We start from the raw sequence: 16,776 nt of genomic DNA, 5'->3' as shown, positions 1-16,776 counted from the left end.
GAATCAAAATTTTTAAATGATTGCTTTGTATTGTGATAGACTTGGTTATGCTGAGGGAATAAAATGATCCACAAATCTCAGTGGTTGAATGCAACAGAAGGCCTTTTTTTCCCTTGTCAAAGCAGAGTCTATAGGATGGGGCGAGAGTTAGGCAGAAAGATATTTGTGCTCCATGCAGCCACTCAGGAACTCAGGCTGAGGATCTATCTCCCTGCTTCCCACTTTTATACCACCTCAAACACAAGGCATCTGCAGACAAAAAGACTGAAAAATTTCTCAAGAGCTTTTCCCTGCCTTCTGCACACATTTCATTGACTAGGACTAATCACATGACGCTAGAAGAGTTTGAGGAGTGTGGGCTCCCAACCCTTTAGGCAAGAAAAGTACCACCAAAATCAAGAGTCACTAACAACATCTGCCACATGCTTTACTCAATTGTTCTAGCAGTTTGGAAATAATGGGTGTCTTTGAGAATCTTAGGACAGCTAAGATCCCTCCCCCGAGGAGAAAACACATGTACACAGAAACTTACTAACTATTTTGCATAATGTTCAGATTCCTCGTGCACTTTAAACCTCATTCACTTGTATTCTATGGATCCCTGGAGCCAGGTTATGGATGCTTTGCTGAATCCACAGGCATGTTTGGCACCTGGCAACAGACTGACAGATGAAACAAATACATGAACAGTGTTCTGTTTTAATTTTACGTTGGAAACAGCCTGTTCATTTACTTAGTTATTTGTTTTTGTCAGATCAGGCATCATGTGAAATACATGACCCATGGATGTTTCTCTGTGTTTGTTTTTACCAGGAAAAATTCGAGGGTCTGTTCCGGACTTATGATGACTGTGTGACGTTCCAGCTATTTAAGAGTTTCAGGCGTGTCCGGATAAACTTCAGCAACCCCAAATCTGCAGCCCGAGCCAGAATAGAGCTTCATGAAACCCAGTTCAGAGGGAAGAAATTAAAACTCTACTTTGCACAGGTAAGGTAATTTTTACCAAAGTTAATCCTCTTGCCCTACAGTATTTCTTGCCTTTTAAACAATGCAAATGGAACTCTTTTCTACTTCCAGGTTGGCTTGTAGTCTATAAGTAGGCCACTGAGAAATAAGCCTGTATCATGATTCCCCAGCTGGACTAGCATAGAGGTTTAGAAAGCAGGCTCTGAGGACTGACAGTCTGGGGTCTAACCCAGATTGTTCTATCACTTCACCGGGTCTCAGTTTCCTCACCTATAGAATGGGGATGGTTATATATACCCAAGACTGTTGTTATGAGGATTAAATAACTTATTGGGTATTGAATTGCCTAGCATTCGGTAAATGCATAAGAAATGCCAGCTAATAGTTGTAAAGAATGCTCTAATCACAACTACCCCTAACTTTTCTGACAAGGTTATAATTAAAACTTAAATTTTAAGACAGTGTTAGTGGACTGTATACCTTTTCAGTGTTCACATGCAGGATAAAAGGTACAAACATAAGGAAATTAATTTTGTGTTTTACTTAGTCCAAAATCAAATTCTAGCTATTCCAAAAATGAATGGGTAATTCTTGGCAAAGCACACAGTGACCACACAGTGGACAATCAGTGGCCATATGTGCCATCAGTAAATATTTTGATCCATCTCTTTTTGGTCAGTAAGCATCATTTCCACCTTTGGACTCTACAAGGTGGTACAGATGTTGCTTCTTTTTAGGCCTGAATAGCATTCCATTTTATGTATACTCCACATTTTCTTCCTTCACCACCTGTCAATGGACTTTTAGGTTGGCTTCATGTCTGGCTGTTGTGAGTAGGGTTGCAATGCACATGGGGGTGCCAGTATTTCTTCAAGAGCCTAGTTTTCATTCTGTTGGGTAAATACCTGGAAGTGGAATTCATGGATCATACTATGGTTCCATTTTAAGTTTTTTGAAAAACCACCAACTATATACAAGGATTCCAATTTTTCCAAATTCTTTCCAACACTTGTCTTTTTGTTTTGTTTTTGTTTTGGGCTTTGTATTTTGTTTTGTTTTATTTTTTAAAATAGCCACCCTGACAGGTGTAAGGTGATATCTCCTTGTGTTTTTGAGTTACCTTTTCCTGATAATGAATGCACTGAGCATTTTTCATATATATATAAACCATTTGTATGTCTTCTTTGAAGAAATGTCTATTGAAGTCTTTAGACCACTTTTTAATCATCAGTTTTTGTGTTTTTACTATTGAGTTGTAGGAGTTCCTTATATATTGGGAGAGTAGCCCCTTATCCTATACATGGTTTGCAAATATTTTCTTCCAATCTGTAGATTGCCACTTCACTTTGTTATTTTATTTTCTGTTCAGAATACTCAGCTTGATGTAGTCCCACTTGTTCATTTTTTATTTTGTTGCCTGGTTTTCTTTTGGTGTCATATCCATGAAATCATTGCCAAGGCCAATGTCATGAAGATTTTTCCCCTATATTTTCTTCTAGGAGTTTTACAGTTTCATATCTTACATTTTAAGTCCCTAATTTACTTAAATGAATTTTTGTGTATAGTGTAAGATAAGGATACTGTTTCATTCTCTTACATGTGAAAATCAGTTTTCCCCGCACTATTATTAAAGAGACTATCCTCTCCTGATTGTGTATTCTTGACACCACTGTTGAAGATCAGTTGACCCTCTATATGTGGATGTATTTCTGGGCTTCTATTCTGTTCTATTGTTTCCTATGTCTGTTTTAATTGCAGGACCATGCTCTTTTGATTGCTATAGCTTTTAAATATATTTTTATTTTATTTAGATTTTATTTATTTATTTTTAGAGAGAGGGGAGAGGAAGGAGAAAGAGAAGGAGAGAAACATCAATTTGTGGTTGCCTCTCACGTGCCTCTTACTGGGGACCTGGCCTGCAACCCAGGCATGTGCCTTGACTGGGAATTGAACCAGTGACCCTTTGGTCTGCAGTCTGCATTCAATCCACTGAGCTATGCCAGCCAGGGCTAAATATATTTTAAGACTAGGAAGTGTGATATTATTTCTCTCAAGATGATTTGGCTATTTGATATATTTCATGGTTCTATATGAATTTTAGAATTATTTTTTCCTATTTCTGTAAAAAAAAATCACTGGGATTTTGCTAGGGATTGCATTGAATCTGTAGATTGCTGTAGGTAATGTGGACATTCTGCAATATGCGACAACATGGATGAACCTCGAGGACATTAGCTAGGTGAAATAAGACAGTCACAGAAAGACAAATATTGCATGATTCCATGTATATGAGGTAACTAAAATAGTCAAATTCATAGAACCAAAGTGTGGAATGGTGATAGCCAGGGGCAGGGGAGAGGGAAATGAGAAGTTACTGACCAACAGGCATAACGTTTCTGTCAGGCAAGGTGAGTAAGCTCAGGGGCCTGCCATACAGCGTTGTGCTTACCACCCACAATCGTGCATTGTGCAGTTAGCGGTTTGTTAAGAGGTTAGGCCTCATGTTAAGTGCTCTCACCACAATGAAATAAAATAAAATCTATAAAAGAAGAAGGACTTAGACTTTGGACTCAGACCTTTGTTCAAAGCCCACACTGCTAATAACGTGTGCACCTTGGAGAAACCTCAGTTTTCTCATCAGTTAAAACCCCACTGTCTCCTTAAAAAGTTAAGCATAGAGGTGCCAACTGGCCCAGCAATTCCACTGCTAGGTATTTGTCAAAGAAAATTGAAAATTGGTGTCAAACAAATACATGCACACATATGTTCATAGCAGCATTACTCAAAATAGGCAAAAGGTAGAAACAACCCAAATGTCCATCAATGAGTGAAGAGGTAAGCAAATGGTGGTCTATTCATTCAATGGAATATTATTTGGCCATAAAAAGGAATGAAATAGCGATACATGCAACAACATGGAAGAACCTTGAAAACATTATGCTAACTGAAAGAAACCAGACATAAAAGCTTGCATATTCTATTATTCCATTTATATGAAGTGGTCAGAATAGGTAAATGCACAGAGGTAGAAATCATATTGGTGCTTGCCACACTCTGCTTGGAGATGAAATGGTAGTAACTGGGTATAGGTTTTCCTTGGCAGTGATAAAAATGTTTGGGATATAGATAGAAATGGTGGTTGCAAACATTGAAAATATACCAAATGCCACTGAATTACTTCAAACTGGTTATTCATATTATGTAAATTTCACCTTAAGGAGGAAGGAAGGAAGGAAGGAAGGGAGGGAGGGAGGATAGATGGATGGATTTGGAGTGGATCTGAGAACTGAAGTATCAGCCTCACCTGGGAACTTGTTAGCAACACAAATTCTTGGGCCCCATCCCAGATCTACTGAGTGAGAAGCTCCACAGTGGGGCTCAGCAATCTATATTTTGGTAACCTTTCCAGGCAATTCTGATGCTCACTAAAGGTTGAGAGCCACTGTTTTATGATAATTGAGCACATGGTGGGTGGTAAAGAATAATTATTAAGGCTAAACGTGAGACTCTGCACCTTAGTGTACCAATGTGGTGCATCTGAGCCGTGATGAATCATGTGTCTTCATTTCTGTTCTGTTTAAAAGGTTCAGACTCCAGAGACAGACGGAGACAAACTGCATCTGGCCCCACCACAGCCGGCCAAACAGTTTCTCATCTCACCCCCTGCATCTCCTCCTGTTGGCTGGCAGCCCATCAGCGATGCCACCCCAGTCCTCAACTATGACCTCCTCTATGCCGTGGCCAAACTAGGACCAGGTAAGCTCTGCGGCCCTTGTAAAATTAAACATGTGTCAGCAACCTAGAAAAGCCAAATGAGATTAACAACCTTGAAATCCAGAGTTCGTGGTCACATCTGCATTTCTAATGGATTTATTGCTGTATGTGGACAATGAGAAGCATGAGGAATGAGATGGCAGCATCAGACTTTGTAGCTGTTTAAAAGCAACTCAGGAACCAGTTCTAAAATGTGGCATCTGGATTGCAGTGGAGACAGTTTAAGATCAGAAAAAACTACTTAATTCTAAAGGGATTTCTCTCTATACCATAGTAAAGTTATTTCCTCAGAACAAGCAACATGAACTCTAGCAGCTGGTGTGACGCTACTATGCTGTGTGACTGCTTTATTGCTGTCACAGTTGGGCCCAGGAGCCCTCTGCTACAAGACAGTCTGGTTGCCAAAGTGAAGCTTCCAAGTCCCTAAGAAGTTGGTCACAGTAGCTTCAAACTTTAGAAAAATCCTACAGTCACTTTGTTCCAATGTTGGGATATGTATCCCAGATTCACTCATTTTCAGTGCAGGATTGTGTTCCATTGGGTGAATAAACCATCATTCTTTATGCATCCATTCTCTGGTTGATGGACATTTGGATTGTTTCCAGTTTCTTGCTGCTACAATTAAATCTACAGTTAACATTCTTGTGCATATCTCCTGTCCACTTTTCCCAAATTTTCTTACCTGTTTTATATCTAGAAGTGATATTGTCCTCGATTTCAGCAGATGTTGCCACCTTGCACTCCAGAGTATGTTTCCTGTATTATAGCAGGTGAGGGGATGTTGGTGGGGCTACAACCAGTGAGGTTTTAGGCACTATGGATCCCAAGGGAAGTAATGGCATTGCGTCTGCTCCACTTACCAGTAATTCTCCGGTATGGGGGCGGGGGGGGGGGCTTTAAATATGTAACCTCAATGCCATGACTGCATCCCAACAAATTCTAATTTCATTGATTTGAATCAAGTCCAAGCATTAGCACTTCTTTTAAAAGCTCCCTAGTTGATTCTGATGTACAGATGAGTTCAAGAACCATTGGTGGCCAAATGCCAAATGCCAGGGACGATAAATTTCTAAACTCTGTTCCTTAGTGTGGGCAGGAAAACTCTGGGACCAGAATCACCCACCCCAGAAAACTGCAGTTTTCATCATCACACATATTGATTCTTATATACACTGAATCTTGAGAACTGGTGAATTAGAGCCACCCACTGTCCTGTTTCGCCCAGTACTGAGGGGTTCCTGGGAACTTTCAATGCTAAAACCAGGCAACTGACAGGCAAAGCAGGAAGAGCTGGTCACCCTATGAGATCCTCAAATTAGCATGAGGCTAATTTGATTAATAAGCACTCCCTGCAAGAGAGTTACTGGTTGTCCCACGTGTGGCCAGCAGTTAAATTATGGGGCTCTCAAGAGCAAGCTCTTTGGGGGTTTCTGTGAAATCACCATCCAGTCACTCAGCTTCTGGGGCCTTTAAAATGGCCATTGTTTTCCCTCAAAGAGCCATTGTGAGAAGCAGGAGATGTCTAACTAATGTGGCAGAGGAACGAAGCAGTATGATAATAAGGGAGATATTTGTCAAGTGTGATTTCCTTGAGAGTCTGACTCACATACAGGAATCCTGAGCGTATGCACTCCCTGTCCAAAGAGAGCCGTGTCTGTGATATGCATAAACGTCGAGTGTAAAAGTTGAGTCGATCTCAAGTTAAGCCTTGCGAGGCCACTTCCCACGGTAACTCAGGACGCTTCAGAAATAGGCAAGCACAGCTCCCAAAATGGACCAATCAGAGACAAGCTCCTTGGCACTGCCTGTTTGACTCCTGTGCACAGATATTAATGAGAACACATTTGAACACTTTGTGCAGTTGATCTGAAGGTCAGCAAATGGAGCCCTTTGCAGAATCACTAAGGTCTTTGCTAGAGGAACTAGGAGTCACTGGCCAACTTCTGTTTTACGGGAGGGAAAACTCGAGGCCCAGGGGCGGGGAGAAGCGACCTGCAATGACAGGGCTTCCTACGCCATGCTCCTCCTGCCGAGTCAGACTTTCTGACCAGCCAAGCCCAGGGGTGTCTTGTCCGCTCACTTGGAGCTGGTAATTCAATGACTTCAAAACATGTTTTATCCAGAATGGGAAAGAAAATTCCTATGTAGTTCATGTTTACAAAGCTTGATGCAAAGGCAAGATACAGGCAAGTCTCAGACACCTCACAGCTAATGGAGGTGAGTCCAGGTGTGGAGGGCACTTCCAGGAACCTGGGTGGCCAGGGGCTGACAGAGGCAGAAGGGATGGATGGAATGGGAATTCGGCCTCTGAAGGGATGCACGCCAGCCTGGCATGGAGGAGGGAGGAGGAAGAATGAAATGGTCTTAAGGAGGCAAAGAAAAAACAAGGTTTTTTTTAAGAGTGGTGCATAAGTTGTCAACAGTGATAAAAATGCTTAATTGTGCTACTCACCTATGAGCCTCACCGTTCTGTACTGTCTACCATCCCCGAAGTGCCCTGCTGCACAATCAGCAAGATAGGAACTCCCCCATTTTACAGATCGGAACACTGAGCTGTAGAAAGGTGAACAAACCAGCTGGTTGGTGGCTATTTCTCTTCTGACTCCCCATTTGGCCAGATCCAGGGACGGGTTAAGGACGCCGGCTGCCTCGGTGGACTTTAGGTCCGCTGTGCTCTGACGCGGGCAAAACGTTCATCCTGCCCCTGAACTGACAGTTCTCTGTGACATCACTGTGACTCCACGACACCTAACCCAGGGTCTCGTGAGTGTGCAAATGAAGGCCTGTGCACTACGTGTGCAAGAGCGAATCTCACAGGTTTCCTGCTTTTTAAGGATGACTAACATTGCGTCCCATGAAACAGCTGTAATTTGGATGAATTCCCTAGGGTAGCTTTCTCTCTGTCCCTTGACAGCAATTTGAGTCTATTTTTCTTGATTTAGTCATCCATTTGTCTTTTTCCTGTGTCCTTGAAGCTTCTTCACCCCATAAAGATGAATGATTTGTATCCAGCTATCAAGTTGAAAATATCAGAAAGCTCTATTAGAGGCCTGGGCCTCTGGCAGCTATTTCAGCTGCAACAACGAGGGAGCCTCCTCCCCGCCCACCTCTCTGTCCCCTCCCCACGGGGTGCCAACGTGAGGAGTCACACCTTCAGGCTCCTCGTGGCACTTCTTACAACACTCACTGTTCCATATGGTGATTTTTTATCATTTAAGTTACTGTCTTCCCTGCTTTTTGAGGGGAGAGACTGTATGTTTTACTCATTTTGGTATTCCCAGTGCCTGATGGCACCTTGCACATAGCAGATGCTCAATCCATATTGGATGCCTTGGCCAAGTGGTTCCATTGGTAGGATTGTCATCCTGAACACCAGAGGGTTGTGGGTTCTATCTCCAGTCAGGGTGCGTAAAGGAAACCAGTGGGTGTTTCTCTCTCACATGACATTTCTCTCTCATGTCGGTGTCTCTGTCTCTCTCTCTCTCTTTATCTATCTATCTATCTATCTATCTATCTATCTATCTATCTCTATCTCTCTTTCGCTCCCTGCCTCTCCCTTCCTCTCTCTCTAAATTCAATGAACATATCCTCAGGTGAGAATTTAAAAACAAGTAGTGAATAAGTGAATAGATGGAACTATTACCCTGCCTAGAGATAAGTTTTTCACTGGTGAATTTTTGCTTTCTTATGGCTTTAGCCAAATCGAGACAGGCAGCACTAAATTAATGGTTTTGTCCAATGAGATGACTTCTAGCATTTCAATTTGTAAAAAATAATGATTTAGCAAAATTCATTTTTAATCCTTTGGCAGAATAATTTCAGTACCAAAGTATAACGTTTTCCATGTGAAGGATGACTACCTCAGTCCCAGGAGTACAGAGGCAGATTAGAATGAGAGCGGAGAACAGCCATTCGAACAACTGAAGGAGTGGGGTTTTGCTTCAGAGGAATGACTAATGGCGCTAAATTGACAGGGGAGATGCAGAAATCGAAAGGTGCTGACAAAAGTAAGTCTAAAGAAAGAGCATCCTGGAGCTAGGATCCAGGGCTGGGATCCGGATCGCTTCCGCAAACCACTGGCTTGTGGGAGCTTTAACATCTCAAGTTGTTAATGTAACATCCAGCAAACTCGAGAACGAGTATCGGAGACTTTCAGGGTATCAAAGATATTACTTTATTGGCCAAGTTTAACCTGTGCAGGGGCGAACTCTCAAAGTGTCCAGCGACACAGTGCCCACAAGGAGCTGCAAACAAGAGCCGCGCCGAGCGCTTACAACTATGTTCTTATATATGGGCGAGTAAGCAAGCGTTATACAGAAGTAGACGTGGCAGTTAGTAATTCGCTTACAAAGACCGCGTGCGGGAATTTCAAACCAAGCATTCTTTCATAAGGCGGGAAGGCAGGATGTTTGTTCATTAACCTAGTAATCTCCTGGCTCTAGCTAGCCAGTTTTCTATTTTCTCATTAAAAACTACAAAGCACTGCTTATCTAGCCTACCCAGGGGAGAGCATCTGCTAGACACGGGATGTTTGCTTTAACTGTACTGTCTCTTTTATCATTTCTTTTCAGCTACAATGTGGTTCTTGTCTATTAAGGTTAAAATTTAGTTCTTAATTTCCTTGTTCCCAACAGTTAATGACGTGCCTTATTGAGACTCTTTCATGGAAGAAAGGTGAGGATGAGGACACAGGACTCAGCTTAGACAAACAGGGCAAAACAGCACCCCTGTTCTTTAAGAAAGGAACACTGGTGGCTGTCGTCCAAAACGCCCTGGAATTCTAGAGAGGCCCTTGAAACAAGCATGGAGAGGGCAGGGCAGTTTCCAAGGAACCTCGATCAACCCACACCTGTGGATTGCCTTCGAAACCCTTAACAGGATGTACAGTGTGAGGCCAGAGCCCCCTAACACTGAGGCATCTCTCAGTTCCGTTTATCAGAGAGAACAACTTTATATTCTGGAAAATATCCCCATGATTGTATGTTCTGTTTTGGATCCAGAAAGCAAATAAACAGGTAAATTAGAGAAAAAAATAAATAGAAACAATGACTAAAACTTTATAATAGGGCTTACTGTGTGTCAGGCACTGTTCTAAACACATTACTATATTATCACATTTAATGCCCAAAGCAACTCTTTGAGACAAGCATTGTTATTTTCCTCCTTTATTCAGACAGGGAATGTGAGGCACAGAGTGGTTAAGTAATTTGCCCGAGGCTGCACAGCTGGTAAGTTAAACTACATTCCTCTACCACTGGCCAGAAGCAGAAGGGATTAATCATGCCCCCACCCTTGCCCCAGGGAGTAAAAAAATTTGAGAAGCCAGGGAGATTTCTTGAAGAATAAAATTAATTTATCCTGAAAAAATTCAAGATCATTGCAAAAGGAAATTAAAAAAAATACAAAACACCTTATCCATTTGGTTCCTGTACTTTTCACTTCTCTGCTCATTGGCACCCCACAACACACCCGGCAGCAGCTCGGCATTCCCTCTCCCGTCCGGTGGAACCAGTGGATCAGAACTTGCCTTCCTCCTCTCTGTTTAAAGCGCAGTCATCACCTCTGTAAAACAGTGGCTTTTACATTTGTGTTCGTCCCCCTGGGGAATTTGGAGAAGCCATCATTCAACAATGACCTAGACAAAATAAGACGGGCTTTGACCAGGGAGAGAAAGAATAGAATGTTTATGTCAGTTTATTGTCTGATACCCATTGTTCCTGAGTCCAGAGAGAGTATAGCGCTGTGTTCTTTTTGAACGTAAAACAAAATAGGAAAAACAAAAACCCAGCCCAGCAAAAGTGCTTATCTCGACCAATCAGCAAAAATGGCAAAATAGAGATAGATGTAGGCTGCACTGAATGGGGGGTAAATCAGAGGCAGGCGTGAAATGCCAGTCTTTGTTCGGCTCTCTAGGATGGCTCTGGAAGGTCATGTTCATTGTCACCGAAAATGCCTGCAGGGAGCGATATGAAAAGTCATTGTCTAGTCCCTTTTTTCTGCCTGCTATTTTTAGCTCTTGTTAGGGAAATCAATTTTAGTTAACTGCAGAGGAAGGCTTAAAAAGGTGCTCGAGTTTCAAGTTATGTACATCTGCTATATTTAGTTTTTTTCCAAATTCTTCTCCATCAAAACATGTCATAGTAAAGCAATTTTGCCATTTTGCTGCTTGGTATATGTATTGTTTTCTCTAAATGGAAAATGTATTTCATTAATCCATGTAACTCACAAGACAAATTTAAACCCAGGCTCATTGATTCAAAGGGAGCAAACATTTCATTTGGAAGATATACATGAACAGCTGTATTCTGGGTGCATGTCAGGTAACTATTGTAAAAGTCTTAATTCTTGTTAAACAATTACTATTTTCAGACCATTAATATGAAAGGCAGATAAAACAGCCTGTCCCCAGGGCTGCAGTCAGTGTGGTCTCTTTGGGTCATTCTCACCCACAGGGCATGGACTTGTGATCCTGGGACACATGCTCACATTTTCCATCTCCTTTCAGTGAATCTTTCCTGGAAAAATGTTAAATGGATTTTCATCTCAGCATATATTACACAATTATCTTCGATCACTATTGAGTAGCTACATAAAATGCTTCCCTTTTTAAAATTCACAGGTAAAACATACACATTGTAGGAAAAACAGAAGATATGACCACAGCTACTCCCTCCGCCAGGCCCCCATACTGGGAAAGGCAGAACAGAGCGACTGTTCCCAAAGCAGAACCTTGTGGCTCTGTGACCCGCACACAAAGAGCTCGGACAGACAGTTCTTTCTTCTCCTGTGTTGGCGACTTACCCTCACCCCATGTGGACGGGCCTCACCTCACAAGCTGTAGAGAGCCCCTTGTTTCTGGTCAACCTTGACCTTCCCCATCCTTCTCCCTCTCTGGTTCCCTTAGCCTTTCTTACCCTTACCTTTCTTCTAGGGCCCCACCTCTCTGTTGTGACCATTAATTCAGGTCTGCAGTCAATCAGTTGTCCCGCAAAGTGTCTAGATCCTAAGGAGCTAAGGAGGGAATGAAGACAAATGGTGACCCTAATCCAGTCTTAGGGGAAACCCCCCCGAAGATAAGCACATTTTCTTTAGTTGGAATACAGCACCACTTACAATGAAACGACAGAGGTATTCTCTCTCTCTCTTCCCCCCTCTTCCTTCCTCCCTCCCTCTCTCTCTCTCTCTCTCCCCCCCCAACACACACACACACACACACTTGCATCTTACCAAAAACCCCTTCTTTTTTCCTACTTTGATGTGGGTAAGGACTGAGGATACAGGACAAGAATAAAGACTCCATTCATTCACATCAAAAGTATTTTCTCATTATAGGAAAACACTACACCTGCTGAGGCAGGGAAGTCGATGGTACGCGCCATCCAAACCTTATTCCTAAACCTCGGAGCCCATGTGGTGACTGTGCTTTGATCTCCGCAGACCTCAGTTGGAGTCCTGGCTCCACCACTTGTTCGTGACCTTGACCAATGTACTTCACCCGTCAGGGTCTTCTTAGTAATGGTAATTATTTGACGATTTGCAAGGTCATCTTGAAGATGGAATAATTAATACACATGAAGCACTTACTTGGCCCGGGGGCTGGCACAGAGACACTGTCGCCTTCACTGGTGGCGATCACTGTCCTCTGAGCAGTACAGATGAGCAGGGCTTCCTCAGACAGACGTTCCCTCTGCCATAGTGCAAATTAAGGGAGGCAGAGCTGTCAGAGTAGTGTCTACCAGCCAGAAAGAACAATATGCAGGTGGTGATGGGTGCTATTTAAATGTGCCTGTTCTCTGAACTGCCAGTGAAATATTTGGGGTGGCTTATGCTTCGCTTCATCCTCTTTGGCGCCCAGGCTTAGAGGGCATTCTTGGACGGAAACGGCAGGTGCACAGAGGAAGCGGGACAGAGCTGCTGCAGAGGGATGATCCCACCCTCACACCCAGGCCCCGCCAAAACTAACTATGGGCTCATGGAAACCCAAAGGAATTAGACAGGAAAACATTTGCAAAGGACTTCCCGCCCTAGAATCCGGCAAGATTTCTTTTAATACGAAATCACTCTGTCTAATTCTACTTAGAAATAAGTTCTTTCTCCACTCTCAGATCGAAGTTGTAATATTAAGTTCCCAATAAATCCATCTGCCCTGAATTAACTCCTCTTTTTAGTTTTTTCTGTAAATGAAGCTCCAACAAAAGGGGAGGTATTTCTCTTGCTTTAGGATGAATGAGTAGAACTCAGGATGTGAGTTTGAATCCATACTCAACTTTTGAGTAGCTACGTGACCTTGAGACAGTTTCCTAACCTCTCTATGTCCCCGTGTCCTCCGGAGTAAAACAAGATTGGTGTGAGCATCAAAAAATATAATCCATATACATCCACATGTCCATCCCCGAACATAGTAAACGCTCAGTGTGTGTTACCTCTTTATTATAACTTGCTTTTCAAACTGTGTCCTAGTCTCCTATTAAATTTAAGTGCCTATTTTAATCTTTTAACTCTGGCTTTCTCAATGTGGCATTTTGGAACTGACCGTCCTACACATTGCAGTACATTTAGCATCCTCAGGCATCACCTACTAACATCCCAGCACCCACACCCAACGCAGTCCCTATGACAAAAAAAAATCCCTATCACATTTTCAGATACAACTGGGAGTGTTTGAGAACTGCACTAATTACACCTTAGCAGTGTTTATTAGGTGGTTCTCAAATGTGACAGAGACATAGAAGCAAGGACTGTCGTGTAAGGAGCTCTAGGTGCCAGTGTGGAGCAAAGAGGAGGACACTACAAAGAAGTGTCACCTGCTGCCCTCCCCCTTCCCAGACACACACACACACACACATTCTCTCTCTGTCTCTCCCTCTTTCCTTCCCTTTGGGCAGGGCTCAAGAGGACAGCTCACCTCTGCTCTGTGCACCGTTGCTGGGGCAGTTCAGCAGGGAACTGGCCAATCAGCTCTCAGGATGGTTTGCTCACATGGCTGGCAGGTGGGATGTGGCTGTTGGCTGTGAGCTCAGGAAGGCTGCGGGTCAGGGGCCCTGGTGCCTCTCCATTTGAGCCCTTCATGGGCTGCTCAGGCTCCCTTACAACATGGAGGTGAGGTTCCAGGAGTGAGCATGCTGAGAGGATAATGTGGAAGTGTGTGGCATTTTGTGACCTGACTCGGGAGTCACATTGGTCACTACCACTGTGCTGTATCAGCCAAGGCAGCATAAAGGCCTACCAGGTCCGAGGGGAGAGAGGGCAGCAGGGAGGAGCGGCAAGGTTACTGAAGAGCTCTGTGGGCAAGAAGTAGTGTGGCTGTCTTCACGAAACAGGAATAGGCTGCTACAACCCATGACTTTCCTAGGTTGAGAACTCACCTTTAACATGAAAGATAACAAACTTAAAGCAAGAAGGAAACATAGAGGGTCTTTTTTCAGAGTCCAAAGTCACTACAAGAGATATGGATTAACTCTGTCTATAATTTATAGTCCTTTTCTTTTTATAATTTATTAAATGCTATCTTTTGAGAAGATTCATTGCTTGAAGATCATGCCTAGAAGAACTAGCGATTAGCCAAACAAAAAGAGGCAGGATGCAAAAGGAACAGATACTGTGTCTTTAGCTAGAGAACAAACATTCACTGAAAATATGGGTTGCCATGAAAATGCATTAAAAGTAAAAGATAAAACGAGGCCCCTTTCCATAGATCCTCTTGTGGAGCAGGAGAACAGTGGGAGGAATGGGAGTGGTACCCAGTGGCGCGTCCTCTGAAGCCGGACAGGGTTTGACTGGATTTGATTGAATCCTGGCTCTGCCATTTACTACCTGGGTGATCTCACTTGCCTCCTGTGTGAATAAGACGTTATAAACCCCACGGGACAGAACTGCCATCGTAATTAAATATCTACTTTATGTGAAGTACTTAAGAGCTGGGTCTGGCATTTGGCAAGCGCTCCAGAAGTAGATGTTACGTTTAAGGCAGATGATGAGTCTCTCTGGCCTAGCACTGACAGCCCACTGAAAATGAGCAAAATCCCACCCTTCGATGGTTTTCAGCTCAGCTGAAAAGCTAAAATTTACACATTTAACTATAGAAGAAAAATACACAAGTGCATATGTACTAGATATGACACAAGTAGGCCATAAACAGTCGAGCTTGATGCCCCCGTAAATCAGTCATGTGTTTACTGAGCACTTACATACACCTTAAATTGCAGCAGTCACAAAAGAAGTTCAAGTCTTGGCTTTTGTGGTTTGAAACATCACTGGATAAAACAATGAATAATAGAAAAGGTGATCTAATCAAACATTATAAATGAGAGGTTCACACTATCTCAGGAAAAGAAAATCAGAGAGCTCATTAAAAAGGCAACTTGGGAATGGGGAGGAAGAAAGAAGGAAAAGGCGAGGAACTTACCAACAAGGAGAGAAGGGGATGGTGGTCAAGGGGGAAAGGATCATTCAGTCTTGAGGATCAGAATCAATGACACCCACTGTTCCTTGGGACCCAGCGAGTCATCGTGCACCCCTTCTGTTTCCAACAGGGGCCCCACTGCGTCAAAGCGCTTTGCAGCCAGCCAGCTGCTTCTTTCTTTAACTATTGTGTAGCGTGACTAGACTAGTTCGTCATGTTGAAAACCAGAAATTGGAGGGCAGCACTGACCGCAGTAACACCTTAAATAATCATATCATGCATTTGGGGAGGGCTGCATAAAGTATTTGACACCTAGGTCTTTATTTTGCGGTATCCCAAGGATATGGTGGTCATTCCCATTTAACCGATGAGGAAACTGATGCATGGAAATATAGAACACTGAGAGTCACATCACTAGCAAGTGAAAAGGTGAAGCTTCCGAATGTTCTGAGGAAGTTTGTTCTGGCAGGGAGGTTACTTCCTGTGGTAAGGAAACCGGCTAAGACTCCTCTGGGTGGGAGGAGGTGAGGCGTGGACACAGCGTGTGGAGGGAGCTCATGAGAACTCTTTCAAGACGATATTCAGCAATGCTCTCTGACTTAGTTACAGTGGGTGGAAGAAAGAGCAGATTCAAGGATGACCGACTCCAAGAAATTGCATCTAGAAGGTGCCAAGAGAAATGGGATAGCTGGGAAGTGAATGCAGATTGTCAGAGAGAAGGCATTGCTCTACTTTAGATATGTGAGTTTGGAAAAGAGTAGGAGACGCAGGTGGAGATGTCGGTGCATCAAGTGTGAGATCAGGCCTGAGTACTCACACAGCTTCTCAGAGGGACAGGAATGGGGGCTCCTGTTGTTCCAGGGAAGGAATCTTCCAAGAAGAACAGCAGTAATGCTGGGAAATGACGCAAACCTTCGCCTTACGCCTGCTGAACTTTGCTGTGTTTTGAAAGCCTCAGGGGGAGGCTTTACATCTATTCCTGGGAGAAGTCATGTAAGGACTTGTTCTGGGAGGTGCTGAAGTTTTAGGAAGACTTCTCTTGCCCTCTGTCACAAAAGTTTTCTTATGAGGAATAGGAGCAGTCTCCACTCTGTTTAGCTACACACAAATATAGTATTTTGTGTATTGTCAGCTCACTCTTAACATAGCTGCATTATGCTGATTTTTGCAAACCATGCATAATCATACTGGTTATTGTATTCAAGAAGGGCCAACTCATGGACCATACGTCAAAGATAATGTGATGGAGAACTTCCTGGGTCACTGGGACCAACGATCACCAACACATTTCTCTGTGATTGTGCCAGAACACGTCACAATGTCCCCCAGCCACCTCATCAGCACAGGGACTCAACCTCCCCCCTCCTGAGAACAGAAAGCAGCCCGTGTGCACCTCCACTTCCTCCAGACGTGCAGGAGTAGAGACTTCATCTGCAACCCGTCTTCATCCACTCAGGAAAAGAGGCGACCGAACTTCGGCATTTATTTTTAGCTGTGGCCAAGCCTATATCAATTCCAAAGGCCTGAATGACAATTTAATTTTGACCACATGCTAGAGGACTTTGCATTTGTACATCTGGGAATTTGTTTCATGGGTTGGCTATAAAAAACCCTGATCAGTGAGATTTCTGGGG

The 16,776-nt window shown here is 43.2% G+C and overlaps 1 protein-coding gene across 3 annotated transcripts in view; it reads left to right on the top strand.

Moving 5' to 3' along the window:
- Window positions 1-16,776, top strand: part of RCAN2 (regulator of calcineurin 2) — a 261,473-nt gene that overhangs the window by 237,966 nt on the left and 6,731 nt on the right. For all 3 annotated transcript variants that reach the window (XM_045843340.1, XM_045843341.1, XM_045843342.1), the window contains 2 exons: window positions 814-987; window positions 4,551-4,722. In XM_045843340.1, coding sequence (XP_045699296.1) covers window positions 814-987; window positions 4,551-4,722 — 346 coding nt within the window. The remainder of the gene's footprint in view (window positions 1-813; window positions 988-4,550; window positions 4,723-16,776) is intronic.

The sequence above is a fragment of the Phyllostomus hastatus genome, unplaced genomic scaffold (genome assembly GCF_019186645.2).
Source record: "Phyllostomus hastatus isolate PE091 unplaced genomic scaffold, TTU_PhHast_1.1 phas_contig_40, whole genome shotgun sequence".
Classification (NCBI taxonomy): domain Eukaryota; kingdom Metazoa; phylum Chordata; class Mammalia; order Chiroptera; family Phyllostomidae; genus Phyllostomus; species Phyllostomus hastatus.
This window is presented reverse-complemented; position numbering and strand designations above follow the sequence as displayed.